Here is a 14390-nt window from a genome sequence, read left to right on the forward strand (position 1 = left end):
CCAAATGGAGGTGTCTCGTAAAGAGATGGAATATGGATTTTGAAGTCCGTACCACAGAAAAAATGAAAGCAACGGAAGAGGGCCAGGAGATGCCATTATTGGAGATACCAATAATGAAGGACTAATTGGACAGTGGAGCTTCCAAAGGATCCTTAAAGAAGTGTCGGGGCAACGAGAAACCCTACAGAGTGCAGGGCTGTGGCAGCCGGGAAGGCCTGTGGGCCATACTATCCAATGCTATATGCAGTGACCCAGTGTTGTGATAGCTAAAAAGTTTCCCTGTCACTTGGTGATAGCATTTGTGGATCAAAACTGGAGGACCATTTGAATGACAAGGTGGGAGATGACCCTAGTCTGCCAAGGGTAGTGGGGGCTGACAGGAGTAAATGGGGTAGAAAAAGTAAGTGAAGGCAGAGCAGGGAAGGAAGAGTGAGGAGCACGGTAGCTGGTAGGGAGGATGCCATCAGAGGGCTTTTGTTGCTCTTGATTGTAAGAAGAGACCCAAGTGTTTACTTCCTCCTTACTCATAAGTGAGGAGGGAGAGGCAGAAGATAAAGGAGAAAAGTGCCTCAGAAGCAGAAAGGGGTGGAGTGCAGGGAACAAGGTCTGGGTTAGTCTAGGCCTACGGAGGGAAGGATGGAAGAACGCCTTTAGATGGGGGGTACGGTGGTACATTTGGCTCCAGGAAGCCCAGGGAATTCCATGAAAACTTTACCCCTCATTGTGAAGCTAAGAGACGGAGGCCCTTTGCTAAGGGGAGGTATTTGGGGAAGAGGCTTGAGAAGAGTCATGACTTGAAGTCGCTGCTGTGGACTGTAGGAGAGCCCCTCGAAGAGGGTATTCTAAAAAGGATTTCCAGGCAGTGTCTAGAGGCTCATGGAAGTAGGAGATCCGGAGTTTAAGGTGCTGGGAATCTACAGGGTTCTGTTAGTTTTGTTCTCCCACTGTTTAGCAACCTGGTGTGATTCTAGGAAAATCAAGCCAGTGTACTGATCAGGCTTTGGGGTTTTTTGTAGGCTACTGCGACAAGATTATTGAGGGGACTGGCAAAGAAGTTAAAGTAAGGGGTCAAAATGCTGGATTTGTTAAAGGAAGTAAAGATGGAGGTGTTTACATACATGAGAAGTGATCACAGGATGAAGGGCTGATTCAGCTGAATAAGTCTGGGAGTACACCTGTGGGAATAAGCTGGAAAGTGGGAGTTGATTAGCTCAGAAGTGACAATGATACCCAGGCTCTGACCCTGACCCTGGGGTTAACATCAAGCAGAGGCAAAGTTTGTGGGGAAATGAGGGAGCTGAGAAACAGAGGAGCCGGCATACTGAACAACTAGTAGACACCCCTAGGGCAGTGGCAGGGTTTGCATGGGGAGAAAGACTGTCCCCCAGAGTTACTTGGTGAGGGGCGAGCCAGTGGGAGGCTGGTAGATGACAGCAGAGAAGGTTTTCAGGCTTAATGGTAGAAGTCTCACAAGAGGAGTTGTAACATGAGTGGAGTCCTTGACTACAGACAGCGTTGGCTTCTGTCGTGGGAGGACCAGTGAGTGTGTGGGAATTGGGGGAGGGGAGACTCCACCTGAGGGGTAAAGGAGAGTCCTTGTCATCAGGAAAAGGACATCAGGTTTCACTTAAGGACAGAAGGTAAACATTCCACAAAACAGTCCATGGCTGTAGGATTCATTGACCGAAATTACAGGTTCCAGAGGGTACACGTTTTAGGGGACATCATCGTAGGAGTTTGGGTAAGTGGCACACAAACACAGGACACTGTTGGTGGCAGCAGTCCCTCAGGGAGCTGTCCGAGGCTTGTTCCGGGTACACTGAGGCTGGTGCCTCGGGTTTCTATTGGCTCAAAACCTGAAATCCAGGAAGCAAGGGCAGCCATTAAACCTTCAGCCTCCAGAGGAGTGCCCCACAGGCGACAGCATACTCCTGGGCTTTGGTTAGACCCTCCCGAGTGCTGGGCTTTGGAATTTGATAGGCTATATTCCCTTAAGCCTGAGTGGAAATTTTGGTAACCTTTTGGAGCTATTGCTGCTCTCAGCTACAGTGCCCCCCGCCTTTTCTTCCTGAATTGAATTGTATTGTTTTTGTCACACTCCCTTCTTCTGTACCTCTCCTCAGCAGGGATCCGACATTTCATTGCTCTTAATTTTGGTTCTTGTTATCTAGTAGAACTCTACCACTCTGATAACCCATATCCTCATTACTTGAGATTTTATCTGGAGTCAGGACTCCATTTTATGTCACTATCTGCAGAGCTAACAATTTTCCAAATGCTACAGAAAAGATTCTTTATCAATTCCATATTTCCATTCACCCTCCTGACATGGCACAGGTTTTCAAAGAGAGGTGCTTTTCATGAAATGCTGTGCCAAGAGAAGCACATCTTTGTTAAATGATGGTAAGATGGTTAGAGACTCAGAACCTTGGAGCCAACTACAGATTATCTACTTTGAATGTCACCCCCATCGTGTCTCTCCCCACCCTTTTAAGAATGAGGACATTGAGTTAGTGAGTTAAGAAGGTGGCACCAGAATCTGGGGCTTGTGGGTTCTAATCTATTACACTTGTTATGCTTCTGACTATGTCCTGTCTCTTGTCTCTCATTTATCAGCAGTGCAATATGAAGGGGAGACTGGCCAATGTATGGAAGTACCTTGGTAAAGAGAAATTTTAGTATAAAATTACCTAAATAACATCTAAAAATGCCTTATATTTTTCCACTTTTAGGAAGAAGTAAGTCTAATTTGGGGTGGACACCTCTTCATCTGGCATGCTATTTTGGACATAGACAAGTGGTCCAGGATCTGTTAAAGGTATGTATATGGCTCTAATTTTTTTTTTTTTTTTTGAGAGTGAGCACATGCACAAGTGGGGGAGGAGCAGAGGAAGAGGGGGAGAGAGAATCCTAAGCAGGCTTCGTGCTCACTGCAGAGCCTGATGCACGGCTCCATCCCACAATCTGAGATCATGACCTGAGCTGAAATTGAGAGTCGGACACTTAACCAACTTAGCCACCCAGGTGCCCCTATGGCTCTAATTTTTAAATGAATAAAATAAATATTGCTGTTACAGAAATTATGAAAGTCTTAGAAAAGCCAACTAACCATAGTGGCTTATTTAAAACAATAGCTCATCACTAACACACTTAATTGTTCTTTGCTAAGTACATGAATTAGGTTAGCCTGATGATTAAAATTCTGTTTTCTTAGTCATTTGATTTTTCTGTTACTGATTTTTTAAAATTGCAAAAATGGTTGCACGAATTTGAAGACACTATTATTGTTTTTTAATGTAACAGTTAAAAAATAACCAAAGCACAGCTTAAATGATTAAAAAATGTCAGAATCTCTTAATGAGCACCATATGATTGAAGACCTCACAATTTTCAATTCTGATTTTTTTCACATATTGGTATTTCTGAAATTGTGTCTTCAAATTTGTAAACTGTACATTTAAATAGTGGTATCTTTTTCTTCCTGAGAACTTACTAAATTGGTGGAGAAAATGTGGTATTTTCTTTAATATTTATTTATTTTGAGAGAGCATGCATGCATGAGCAGGAGAGGGGAAGAGAGAGAGGGAGAGAGAGGATCCCAAGCTGGCTCCATGCACGGAGCCTGACGAGGGGCTCGATCTCATAAATGTGAGATCACGACATGAGCCGAAATCAAGAGACAGATGCCTAACCCACTGAGCCACCCAGGTGCCCCCAAAATGTCGTGTTTCATTCAGACAGTTCTTTTTTAATATTTGGGTTTCTAAAGTAGAGTGAAAGTCTATAGATTTTTAAAGAAAAGTAAACTTTTTACTCTTCTACCTATCATGTAGACTTTTACCTTTCAGGAAGCTTTATTGTTTTACTGTGAATTAAATTGAATTTTAGTGGTGACAACCAATCAATATTAACAATTTTAATTTTGAAGTATTTAATATATTTTTGGGGCTACTGGCTGGCTCAGCATGCAACTCTTGATGTCAAGTTTATAAGTTTGTCCACGTTGGGTGTAGAGATTACTTAAAAATCTTTGAAAAAGAAATATTTAATATTTCTTGACACGTGGAAGATGTCTAACATTTTCATGTTTGTTCAGGCTGGTGCAGAAGTGAATGTATTGAATGACATGGGAGACACGCCGCTTCATCGAGCTGCCTTTACAGGACGAAAGGTGAGAACATTCCATGTTCAGTGTTTGCAAGTGGAATATTTGGAGGGGCAGTCGCCTGTGTTTTTTATGGCTCTGAATAGCAACTGAGAAAAGCCACAACAAATACGTAAACCAGCACTTTGGGTCACAAGGTCACAAGCTCTTAGAATGAAAAGTGAGGTCAGGTTACTTCCACTCTGGCCTCCTGACAGGGACTCCTTCTGTCCCCACTCGTGTCCTTTGGGATGGGGAACTCCTGATTGTTCCTTTTTAAAAAAAAAAAAACAAAACGCTTCATTGAGGTATAATTTTATGTTGCATGAAACTCACCTACTGTAAGCGCGCATTTCAGTGATCCTTGGTACCTTTACACAGTTGTCCAGCCATCCCCACAGTCCAGTTTTAGAACATTTCCATCAGCTCAGAAAGTTTCCTCATGCCTGTTTGTGTTCATTCCCTGCTGCTCTCCCATGCCTCAGGCCACCGCCGATTGGCTTTCTATCTCTAGGATGTTGGTCTTTTCTAGAAATTTCTTTTCTAGAAATTTCTTATAGATGAAATCATACAAGCTTTGTGTCTGACTTCTTTAATTTAGCATGATATTACTGAAGTTTATCAATGCTGTAGCATTCATGTGTCAGTAATTTCTTCCTTTTTATGGCAGAAGAACATACCATTTTATGGCTATGCCACATTCTTTAATCTTTTAACTGTTTACTGACAGGACTCTTTTCCTATTGTGTTGCCTTGGCACCCTTGTGGAAATGAATTGATCATAAATGTGAGGTTTATTTCTAGACTTTCTATTCTGTTTCTTTGATCTATGTCTTTCATTACATCAGTACTACACCACCTTTATTGCAGTAGGTTTATAATTAAATTTTGATATTTGGTAGTCTGAGTTTTCCAACAGTGACTTACATTATTTTGGCTATTTTCAGTCAAAAGTTTGTTTTTCCATATAAATTTTAGGATCATGTTCTACAAAAACACCTGTTGGAAATTTGAGGTTGTCTTGTCTAGAATCTTAGGCCCATTTGGGAAGAATGGCCACTTTAACAATATTGAGTCTTTAAATCCATGAATGTGAAATGCCTGTCCCTTTATTTAGATCCTTAATTTCTCTTGGCAGTGTTTTGAAATTTTCAATGTACAGATCTTACTCTCCTGTTAAATTGTTTTCTAGGCATTATATTCTTTTTGATGCTATTTTCAATGGAATTTTTCTTTTAATTTCCTTTTCTGATTCCTTGTTGCAACTATATAGAAAGACAAGTTGATTTTTTGTTGTTGATCTGTGTCCTGTGTACTTGCTGAGCTCATTTATTCTAGTAGATTTTTTATAAATTCCAAAGCATTGTCTACACTGGATCTTATCTGCAAATAAAGACAAATGTACTTCTTCCTTTCCAGCTGGATACTTTCCCCCACCACAACCTCTACCCTTTACTTTGCTAGATCCTAGTATACTATTGAATAAATATGTTGAGAGCAGAAATCCTTGTTTTTTGATCCTAGGGGAATAGCATCTAGTCTTTTACCAGTAAGTATGGTGTTTGTAAATTTTTCCTAGCTATTTATTAGGTTGAGGAAGTGTTACTCTATTCCTGGTTCTTGAAAGTTTTTATCATGAATATATGTCAAATGCTATTCCTCTGTCTTTTGAGGTGATCATGTGACTTTTCCATTAGTCTATTATTGTGGCATATTACATTAATTGATTTGGGGATATTAAACATTCCTGTGTAAATCTTCATATTGGACAATAATTGTTCTTGTGTGTTACTGGATTCTGTTTGCTAATACTTTCAGGATTTTTTTGGGTCTGTATTAATGACAGATCCTGCTCTATAGTACTGTTTTCTTGAAATGTGTTTTTTTGGCTTTGGTAGCAGGGTAATACTGGCCTTATAGAAGGGAAATGGAACATGTTCTTTTCTCCTGTTTTCTGAAATAGGTTGTGAAGGATTGGCTTTACTACTTCTTTAAATATTTGATAGAATTCACCAGGTAAGCCATCTGTGCTTGGACTTTCTGTGTGGGAAGATTTTAAATTTTTGAAACAACTTAATTACTTTATGTGGATCTGTTCCAATTTTCTTTTTCTTACTGAATCCGTTTTCGTTATTTTGTCTTTCTGGGTATTTTTCCATTTCACCTAAATTGTCTAATTAGCTGGCATAAAGTTGTTAATAATATTCTCCCATTGTTTTCATATCTGTTGGATTGGTAATGATAGCCCTTATTTCATTTGTTTGCTAACTTGTGTATTTTTCCACTGGTTAATTTGGCTAAAGATTTGTCAATTTTGTTGATCTTTTTTTAAAAAAATTTTTTTAAATATTTATTTTTGAGAGAATGAGGCAGAGCATGAGCAGAGGTGGGTAGAGAGAAAGGGAGACACAGAATCTGAAGCAGGCTCCAGGTTCTGAGCTGTCAGCACAGAGCCTGACGCGGGGCTCGAACCCATGAGCTGTGAGATCATGACCTGAGCCGAAGTCAGATGCTCAACCGACTGAGCCACTGAGGTGTCCCACTTTGTTCTTTTCTAGTACAGGCACTTAAAGCTATAAATTTTCATTTTAGCTGATACAATACATTTTAACATGTTGTGTTTTTGTTTTCGTTTATTTTAAGATACTTTATAATTTTTTTTGTGATTTCTTCTTTGCCCATAGATTTAGAACTATGTCTGCCACATATTTGTAATTTTCCAGATTTCTCCCCATCACTGATTTCTAATTTAATTTCTCTTATAATCATATAACATACTTTGAATTATTTATTGAATATAACATTCTTTTAAAATGTATCAGGAATTGGGGCGCCTGGGTGGCGCAGTTGGTTAAGCGTCCGACTTCAGCCAGGTCACGATCTCGCGGTCCGTGAGTTCGAGCCCCGCGTCGGGCTCTGGGCTGATGGCTCAGAGCCTGGAGCCTGTTTCCGATTCTGTGTCTCCCTCTCTCTCTGCCCCTCCCCCGTTCATGCTCTGTCTCTCTCTGTCCCAAAAATAAATAAATAAAAAACATTGAAAAAAAAAATTTAAAAAAATAAAATGTATCAGGAATTAATCTGTGAGACAACATCTGTCCTGGAGAATGTTCCTTCAGTGCTTGAAAAGAATGTATACTCTTGTTTTGGGGGTGGAGTATTGAATAAATGTCCATTGGGTTAGTCGTTCAAATTTTTACCCTTAACTGATTTTGTGTGTTTATCAAGTATTGAGAGTGTGGTATTGAAGTCTAGCTATAGTTCTGTCAGTTTTTGCTTCATGACTTGGAACTCTGTTAGGTCCATATCCAAAATGGGGTTATATGGAATATATGGCACGTATCTTCCTCACATATTGACTTTATCATTACAAAATGCCTTTGCCTTCAGTAGTATTTCCTGTCCTAAAGTTTATTTTGTTTTATGTTAATACAGCTATTCTAGCTATCTCATGGTTACTGGTTGCATTGTATATCTTTTCCACTCCTTTCAGTTTCTACTTCTCTGTATCTTTGAATATAATGTTTCTTGTAGACAGCATACAACTGTGTGAGTTTTTCTTTAGTAGGCACACTGTTACATTAGTTTCAGGTGTACAACTTAGCGATTCGACAGGCTTATTGTATATTTTGCTCTGTTCACTGCAAGTGTAGCCACCATCTGTCCCATTACATCACAATTACAATATCATTGACCATATTCCTTATCCTCTGCTTTTTATTTCAATGACTTACTCATTCCATAACTGGAGGCCTGTATCTCCCTCTCCCTTTCACCCATTTTACCCACCCCCTTCCCGCCTCCCCTCTGGCAGCCATCAGTACTCTGTGTTTATAATTCTGATGCTGATTTTTGTTCATTCATTTTTTAAGACTCCATTTATGAGTATTTGTCTTTCTCAGTCTGATTTATTTCACTTAGCATAATACCCTCCAGCTCCAACGATGTTGTCTCGGATGGCATGATCACATCCTTTTTATGGCTGTGTACTGTGTGTGTGTGTGTGTGTGTGTGTGTGTGTGTGTGTGTGTGTTACATCTTCCTTATTCATTCTTCTATTGATGGGCACTTAGGCTGCTTCCATGTCTTGACTGTTGTAAATAATGCTGCAGTAAACACAAGGGTGCATCTTTTCAAGTTAGTGTTTTCATTTTCCCTGGGTAAATACCCAATAGTGGAATTATTGGATCATATGGTATTGCCATTTTTAACTTGTTGAGAAATCTCCATAGTGTTTTTCCACAGTGGCTATACCAATTTACATTTCCACCAACAGTGCATGGAGGTTCCTTTTTTCCATATCTTTGTCAACTCTTGTTTCTTGTCTTTTTTATTTTAGCCAATCTGACAGGTATGAGGTGATTATCTCATTGTGGTTTTGATTTGCATTTCCCTGATGATGAGTGATTGAGCATCTTTTTATGTGTCTGTTGGCCACCTGTTCAGTTGTGTGTTTTTATCCAGTCTGGCAATTTCTGCCTTTTGATTTAGTGTTCGGTCTATTCACATTTAATTAATAACAGTTTTGGATTTCCATCTTCAATATTGTATTTGTTTTCTATGTCTCAGGTTTTTGTTCTTTTGTTCTTCCTTTACTGCCTTTTGTGTTACACAGGTATTTAGTGTAAAATTTTAATTTCTCTGGATATTAAACTTTTTGAACGTATTTAAATAGCTTCACACTCTTTATCTGCTAAATTTAACATAGCCAACTGAAAGTCCGTTTCTATAATCAGCATTTTTCTCGTTAAAGGTAACTTGATCCTTTGTCTCACAAGTTTTTATTGAAAATTGGACAGTTTTTAAAAGTTTGGTGTGTTTTTTGTTTGTTTGTTTTTTTAAGTTTGAGAGAGAGCGAGCAGGGGAGGGGCAAAGAGAGAGAGAGGGAGAGAAAGAGAATCCCAAGCAGGCTCTGCATTGTCAGTGTGGAGTCTGACCAGGGCTTGAATACATGAACCATGAGATCATGACCTGAGCTGAAACCAAGAGTCCGATGCTTAACTGACTGAGCCACCCAGGTGCCCCCCAAATTGGACATTTTTTATAATGTGTTTTAGCAGCTCTGAATTCTGACTTGTCTCCCCTCAGGTTATTTTTTTCTTTTTTTATTAACTTGTCTGGTCTTCATTTGTGAAATCTGGAATATGCCTGGCCTGATATCTCTGCTCTTTTTTTAAAAATGTTTTAATGTTTTAGCATTGTTTCCGTTTGGGACTGAATGTGTCCCCCTAAAATTCATATGTTGAAATCCTGTCCCCACAATGTGGTGGTATTAGGAGCTATGGAGGTGGGTGTGGGATAGGAATGGCCTGTGGCTTCAAAGCTAATGATGCCTGATGATCTTGCCTGGCGTTCTAGTTCCTGTTGAGTTGCCTCTCAGTTTGTTGTTTGTCTTAACTGAATATCCAGCACCATGAAATGATTTCGTTTTGTTCATTTTTATACTCATTTTTCAGGATGACTGTCTCTGATCTTCTCATACTTCCATAGCCAAAAATTGCTTTCCCCTTTATCCTGATTTTTTTTTTGATTATTTGAATGATCTGGTAAATTAACTATGGTAGAGGGCTTATTTGATTACTGACCATAGTTTAATATCCCTAAAGGTTATTTTAAAATCCTATACTAGGAGGATTTGTGTGTGTGTATCACAAGTTAATGAGTTTATTATTTGTTTCACATTTTCTATGTGTCAAACGACATAAATCTAATGACTAGCTTTAATTTTTGCATAAATTGCCATGAATGAGCCCTGTAAGTATGTGATTAATAAGCATGTTTTAATTAGTACATTTTACACCATAACAGTCTATTTGTTCATGTGTTGATCCTTGTGAACCAGGTATGGAGTCTTGCTAAAGCTGAGAAAAATGTAACGTTTACAGTAAAAAAATAAAGGTAGTGGGTAAATTGCTATACTCTATGGGATTTCAAAAATGAGCTGCAAATAGTTTAATTTGCCTGATCCATACGTGAACTTGTTGCTCTTGATAGCCCTGCACCACTTGTTTCTTCTGTGTAAGAATGTTGTTTGTTATCTGATTCCCATGGCCCAAGCCTACCCATTCTTGAAAGTGCAGTCAGGTGCTGTCTGCATAAATTCTTTCCTGACTTACTGCAGCTGGAAGAAAGCTATGCTTTTTCCAGATTTTCTAAATATTTACATCACCTTCTTTTATCTTCTACTTGGTAGTTACTGCTGTGTATGTTTTTATTACTAGATTGCATTAATCTTGCTTTCAAGGAGTTAACACATTTCAATTTTTGTATCATTGAACACAGCACATGTCTTTCTGTCCATCTTACCCACATAAGATCAGTTCATTTATCTGTACTTGGTTCTTCTTTACATATATGTCCATTTCTACTGTATTCTTGAACTTCGAACATGAGATTGTGCTAAGTTGGGCCTTTGATTCAAATATTAGCACATATATCATCTCTTATATTAGAAAATTTAGCTGATGCTAAGTGGGTACATCACATAGGAAACTTTAAAATGTATGTGCTTAATATTTGAGTATGATTGAATTTTGCAAAAAGCTTAATTTTCTAATTAAACTTTCATGTGCTCATGAAAGGAATCCAATTATCTTGTTTTCATGTAATCCTTTGCATGAATATAATTTAAAATATGATAGATTCTGTGATTTAATAAATACAAAGAGTTGAAAAGGGATTTCATTTGTTATTAAAGTACTTTACATTCTTGTCTGTTTGAATATATAAAATCTCCCAAAATTTTGTGAGGAACCTTCAGGCTTTTCTTGGTAATTAGTGAACTCCAGTGTTTTTTGTTGTTTTGTTTAATTTTTTTTTTTAATGTTTATTTTTGAGAGAGTGAAAGAGAGTGTGAGCAGGGGAGGGGCAGAGAGAGAGGGAGACACAGAACCTGAAGCAGGCTCCAGGCTCTGAGCTGTCAGCACAGAGCCCGACGTGGGGCTGGAACTCACTCCAGGATCTGTGAGATCATGCTCTGAGGTGAAGTCAGCCACTTAACCAACTGAGCCACCCAGGCGCCCCCTGCTGGTGTTTTATAATAAAAATTAACATACCAGAATTTTAAGATGTATTTAGTATTCCTTTTTTTTTTTTTAATGCAGTTAGAATTCTGAAATTTTTATATCTTTATGATCAGTACAAAATAGGGCTACAATCAATATAGTAAATAATGGGATTGTGGTACTGAATTTTGTGTTGGCTACTATTTTCCAGCAGATCTGAGAATAAATTTAATATACATGCTTCCTGGGGCGCATGGGTGGTTCTGTGGGTTAAGCGCCTGACTTCGGCTCAGGTCATGATCTTGAGGCTCGTGAATTCAAACTCTGTGTTGGGCTCTGTGCTGACAGCTCAGAGCCTGGAGCTGGTTTCAGATTTTGTGTCTTCATCTCTCTGTCTCTCTCTTTCTCAAAAATAAATATCAAAAAAAGGTTTTTTAAAAATATGTGCTTCCTATGTTCTGTGTCTCAGGAACTGTATGTCTGTCACCACCTGGCATATAGAAGATACATATAATCCTGGGGTTTATATAAGCTTATCTGTCTTGTTCTTCAAGATCCCATCTCTGAGTATGTATTAAATGCCTACTGTATATCAGGCATTGCACAGATGACTTGATATGTATCGTCTCATTTAATAGAGAATGACAACTCTGAACTATAGGCATAAACATTGCTATTTCTTTTTTTTTTTTTTAATTTTTTTTTTCAACGTTTTTATTTATTTTTGGGACAGAGACAGAGCATGAACGGGTGTGGGGCAGAGAGAGAGGGAGACACAGAATCGGAAACAGGCTCCAGGCTCCGAGCCATCAGCCCAGAGCCTGACGCGGGGCTCGAACTCACGGACCGCGAGATCGTGACCTGGCTGAAGTCGGACGCTTAACCGACTGCGCCACCCAGGCGCCCCAACATTGCTATTTCTTACAGGTTGGGCTTCCCGGAAAGCCTCCTGAGCTGCAGCAGGTCAATGGGAGTGCTGTGGGATCACACTGTAGCAGGGAAGGAAGGAAGCGGGAGTGGGCAGAGGCTGAAGTCAATCTGTGATGTACTCTTAAGGGATGCCTCAGCCAATGATGGGGAGCTCTGCAGAAGAGATGACCCATCAGAACTGTCCCACTTGGAGGTGAGGGAACACAACACCGGTGATGGTCAGTCAGTGGATACAGGCTGCCCTGGGAAGGGACATGACCTTGCACAAGGCAGCCCTCTTCAGCTGAGACGGTCCCTGAAATGACTAAAGGTAACAGCTGTGTCTTGGTCACTCCTAGCATCTAAGGAAGTAAGTCCCTTATTCCTCAGGGTGAGTCTGGGTGGTGCAGCACAGCTTGGACCACAGCTCACCTTTTATTTTGCTCAGATTCACTTCTTCATACACTTTGGGGAGCAGCCTCTTCAGGGTCCCAGTGGGCAGGAGGAAGGACGATAGTGGGGCAGACTATGGCCCTTGTTGCTGTAGTTGGCCTTTGGGCCACAACTGAATCATTTTCTCCCTCCTGTGCTGTCCATTCTAGATACAGCCTCCCCTTGGCTTGCACATCTGCTCTTCGTGGGTTACCCAGTACTGTGACTCAGGCCCTCATCACTGGAGGTCTGCAAAGGTCATGCCCTTCCTAAGCTTGTGGTTGCTACACTCATTCATTTACTATCAAAACTGGACTAGGGAATACCAAGAGACACTTGTGTGTATCATCTGCATGCCAGACATACTCCTCCATTTCCCCACTGTGTACAGTCCTCCTTTTCTTCTGACATTCGAGTTCATCTTTACCTCTAACTCTTCTTACCTCTGGGCCTTTGATAGAGGAGCCACTTGTTCAGGCAGCCTCTCTGATCTCTTGGCCTTGGATCAGAGCATTATCCTCAGGTGTGGACTGTGCTGCCCAGAACCGGAAGAAACCAATCAGACATTGTACTTCTCCATTTTGAGAAGTGCAAGATGGAATAATTTGTTCTTTACTTAGGAGACAGTGTCCTGGCATTACCCAGACCACTGAACGCCTAAAAACTTACTGACATCACATAGTCCCTGAATTCTCCCCAAGATTTATTTCCCACTCCCTAGAGCATCTATGTCTTACCAAGGCTTTCAACATTCTAACCTCTTGTTCATTTGGTTCTATTAACATATCATTGATAAAGTGGACCAATGTTCTGCGGGATGACCAAATGGCTCTGGGGCAAAACTGTACGTGTATCCTGTTGTCTATGGGTATGCAAACCGGTTTTGATCTTTTTTCCTAATGGGGAAAGAAAAGACTACATTTGTCAGATTAGTTGCTGCGTACCATGTCCTTAAGTAGTATTAACTTGCTCTAGCAAACACAGTATGTCTGGCAGAGTGGCTACGATCAGGGCTATTTGAGTTTATGCAAGTCCTCTGCAATCCTCCACATTCCTCTGGTTTTTGCAGTGTTAGACTGGTGAATTAAATGGAAATATGGTAGGGACTGTCACCCCTGCCTTTTGAGGTTTTTGAGGGTGGCACTAATTTCTCCCATTTCTCCCCATATGGGATATTCGTTTTGATTTATCTTGGCCAAGAGATGGGGGAGGGCAATTTTAGAGCCTTCCATTGGCTCTTACACTATAGACCAAGGGAGCCATGTGACACTTTGCCAACAACTGAGTGTGTGTGTTCCAATTATGTGTTCACAGACTCGGGGAGTGACTATTAGATGTCATTGTGGACCCAGTGTATGCACTGCGAGCCAGACCTGGGCCAGGGTTTCATTTATCATCTCGCTCTCATATATGCCCCCTTACTAAGGAGACAGATGACACTTTGGGTCTCTTGGCATCAGTGTCAGCTTGGACCTTATACCTAACAATTCCTGAGATGTGTGGATATTCCCTTTTCCCCAGTGTAGTTACTTGAATAAAAGGTCATTTGTTCCCTTGGGAATAGTCTAGGAAATTCGTAGCTGTGTAGGTTTGGTTTGGTGTTGCAAAATCTTTCCTTCTGGAATTAGGTCTCTCCTTTAATAGTTTTCAGTCCAAAACTGATTCAAGTCCAGAAAACTGGACAAGGTATCATGACTTCTTCAGCGACTGACTTCAGCTTCTGACCATTCATCATTGACTTTTTGATGGTACAGATTTTTACTTGGGTGCTTCCTTAGCAGCGTGGACAAAAAGCAGTGGCCCCCTATAGATGTCAAAATGCCAGAAATGCCATTGCAGACAGTAGAAGGCTCTAAATAAGAAGGCTTGCTAGATTGGACATAGTATGTAAGATTATACCAGGT

At 40.2% G+C, this 14390-nt stretch overlaps 1 protein-coding gene across 3 annotated transcripts in view; it reads left to right on the forward strand.

The window, feature by feature from the left end:
• OSBPL1A (oxysterol binding protein like 1A) overlaps positions 1 to 14390 on the forward strand; it is a 246521-nt gene that overhangs the window by 23694 nt on the left and 208437 nt on the right. For all 3 annotated transcript variants that reach the window (XM_047086888.1, XM_047086890.1, XM_047086889.1), the window contains 2 exons: positions 2733 to 2818; positions 4097 to 4171. In XM_047086888.1, the coding sequence (XP_046942844.1) occupies positions 2733 to 2818; positions 4097 to 4171 (161 nt within the window). The remainder of the gene's footprint in view (positions 1 to 2732; positions 2819 to 4096; positions 4172 to 14390) is intronic.

The sequence above is a fragment of the Lynx rufus genome, unplaced genomic scaffold (genome assembly GCF_022079265.1).
Source record: "Lynx rufus isolate CCGP_SWC_20201006 ecotype Redwood Valley unplaced genomic scaffold, mLynRuf1.p SCAF_22, whole genome shotgun sequence".
In the NCBI taxonomy this organism is placed as follows: Eukaryota; Metazoa; Chordata; class Mammalia; order Carnivora; family Felidae; genus Lynx; species Lynx rufus.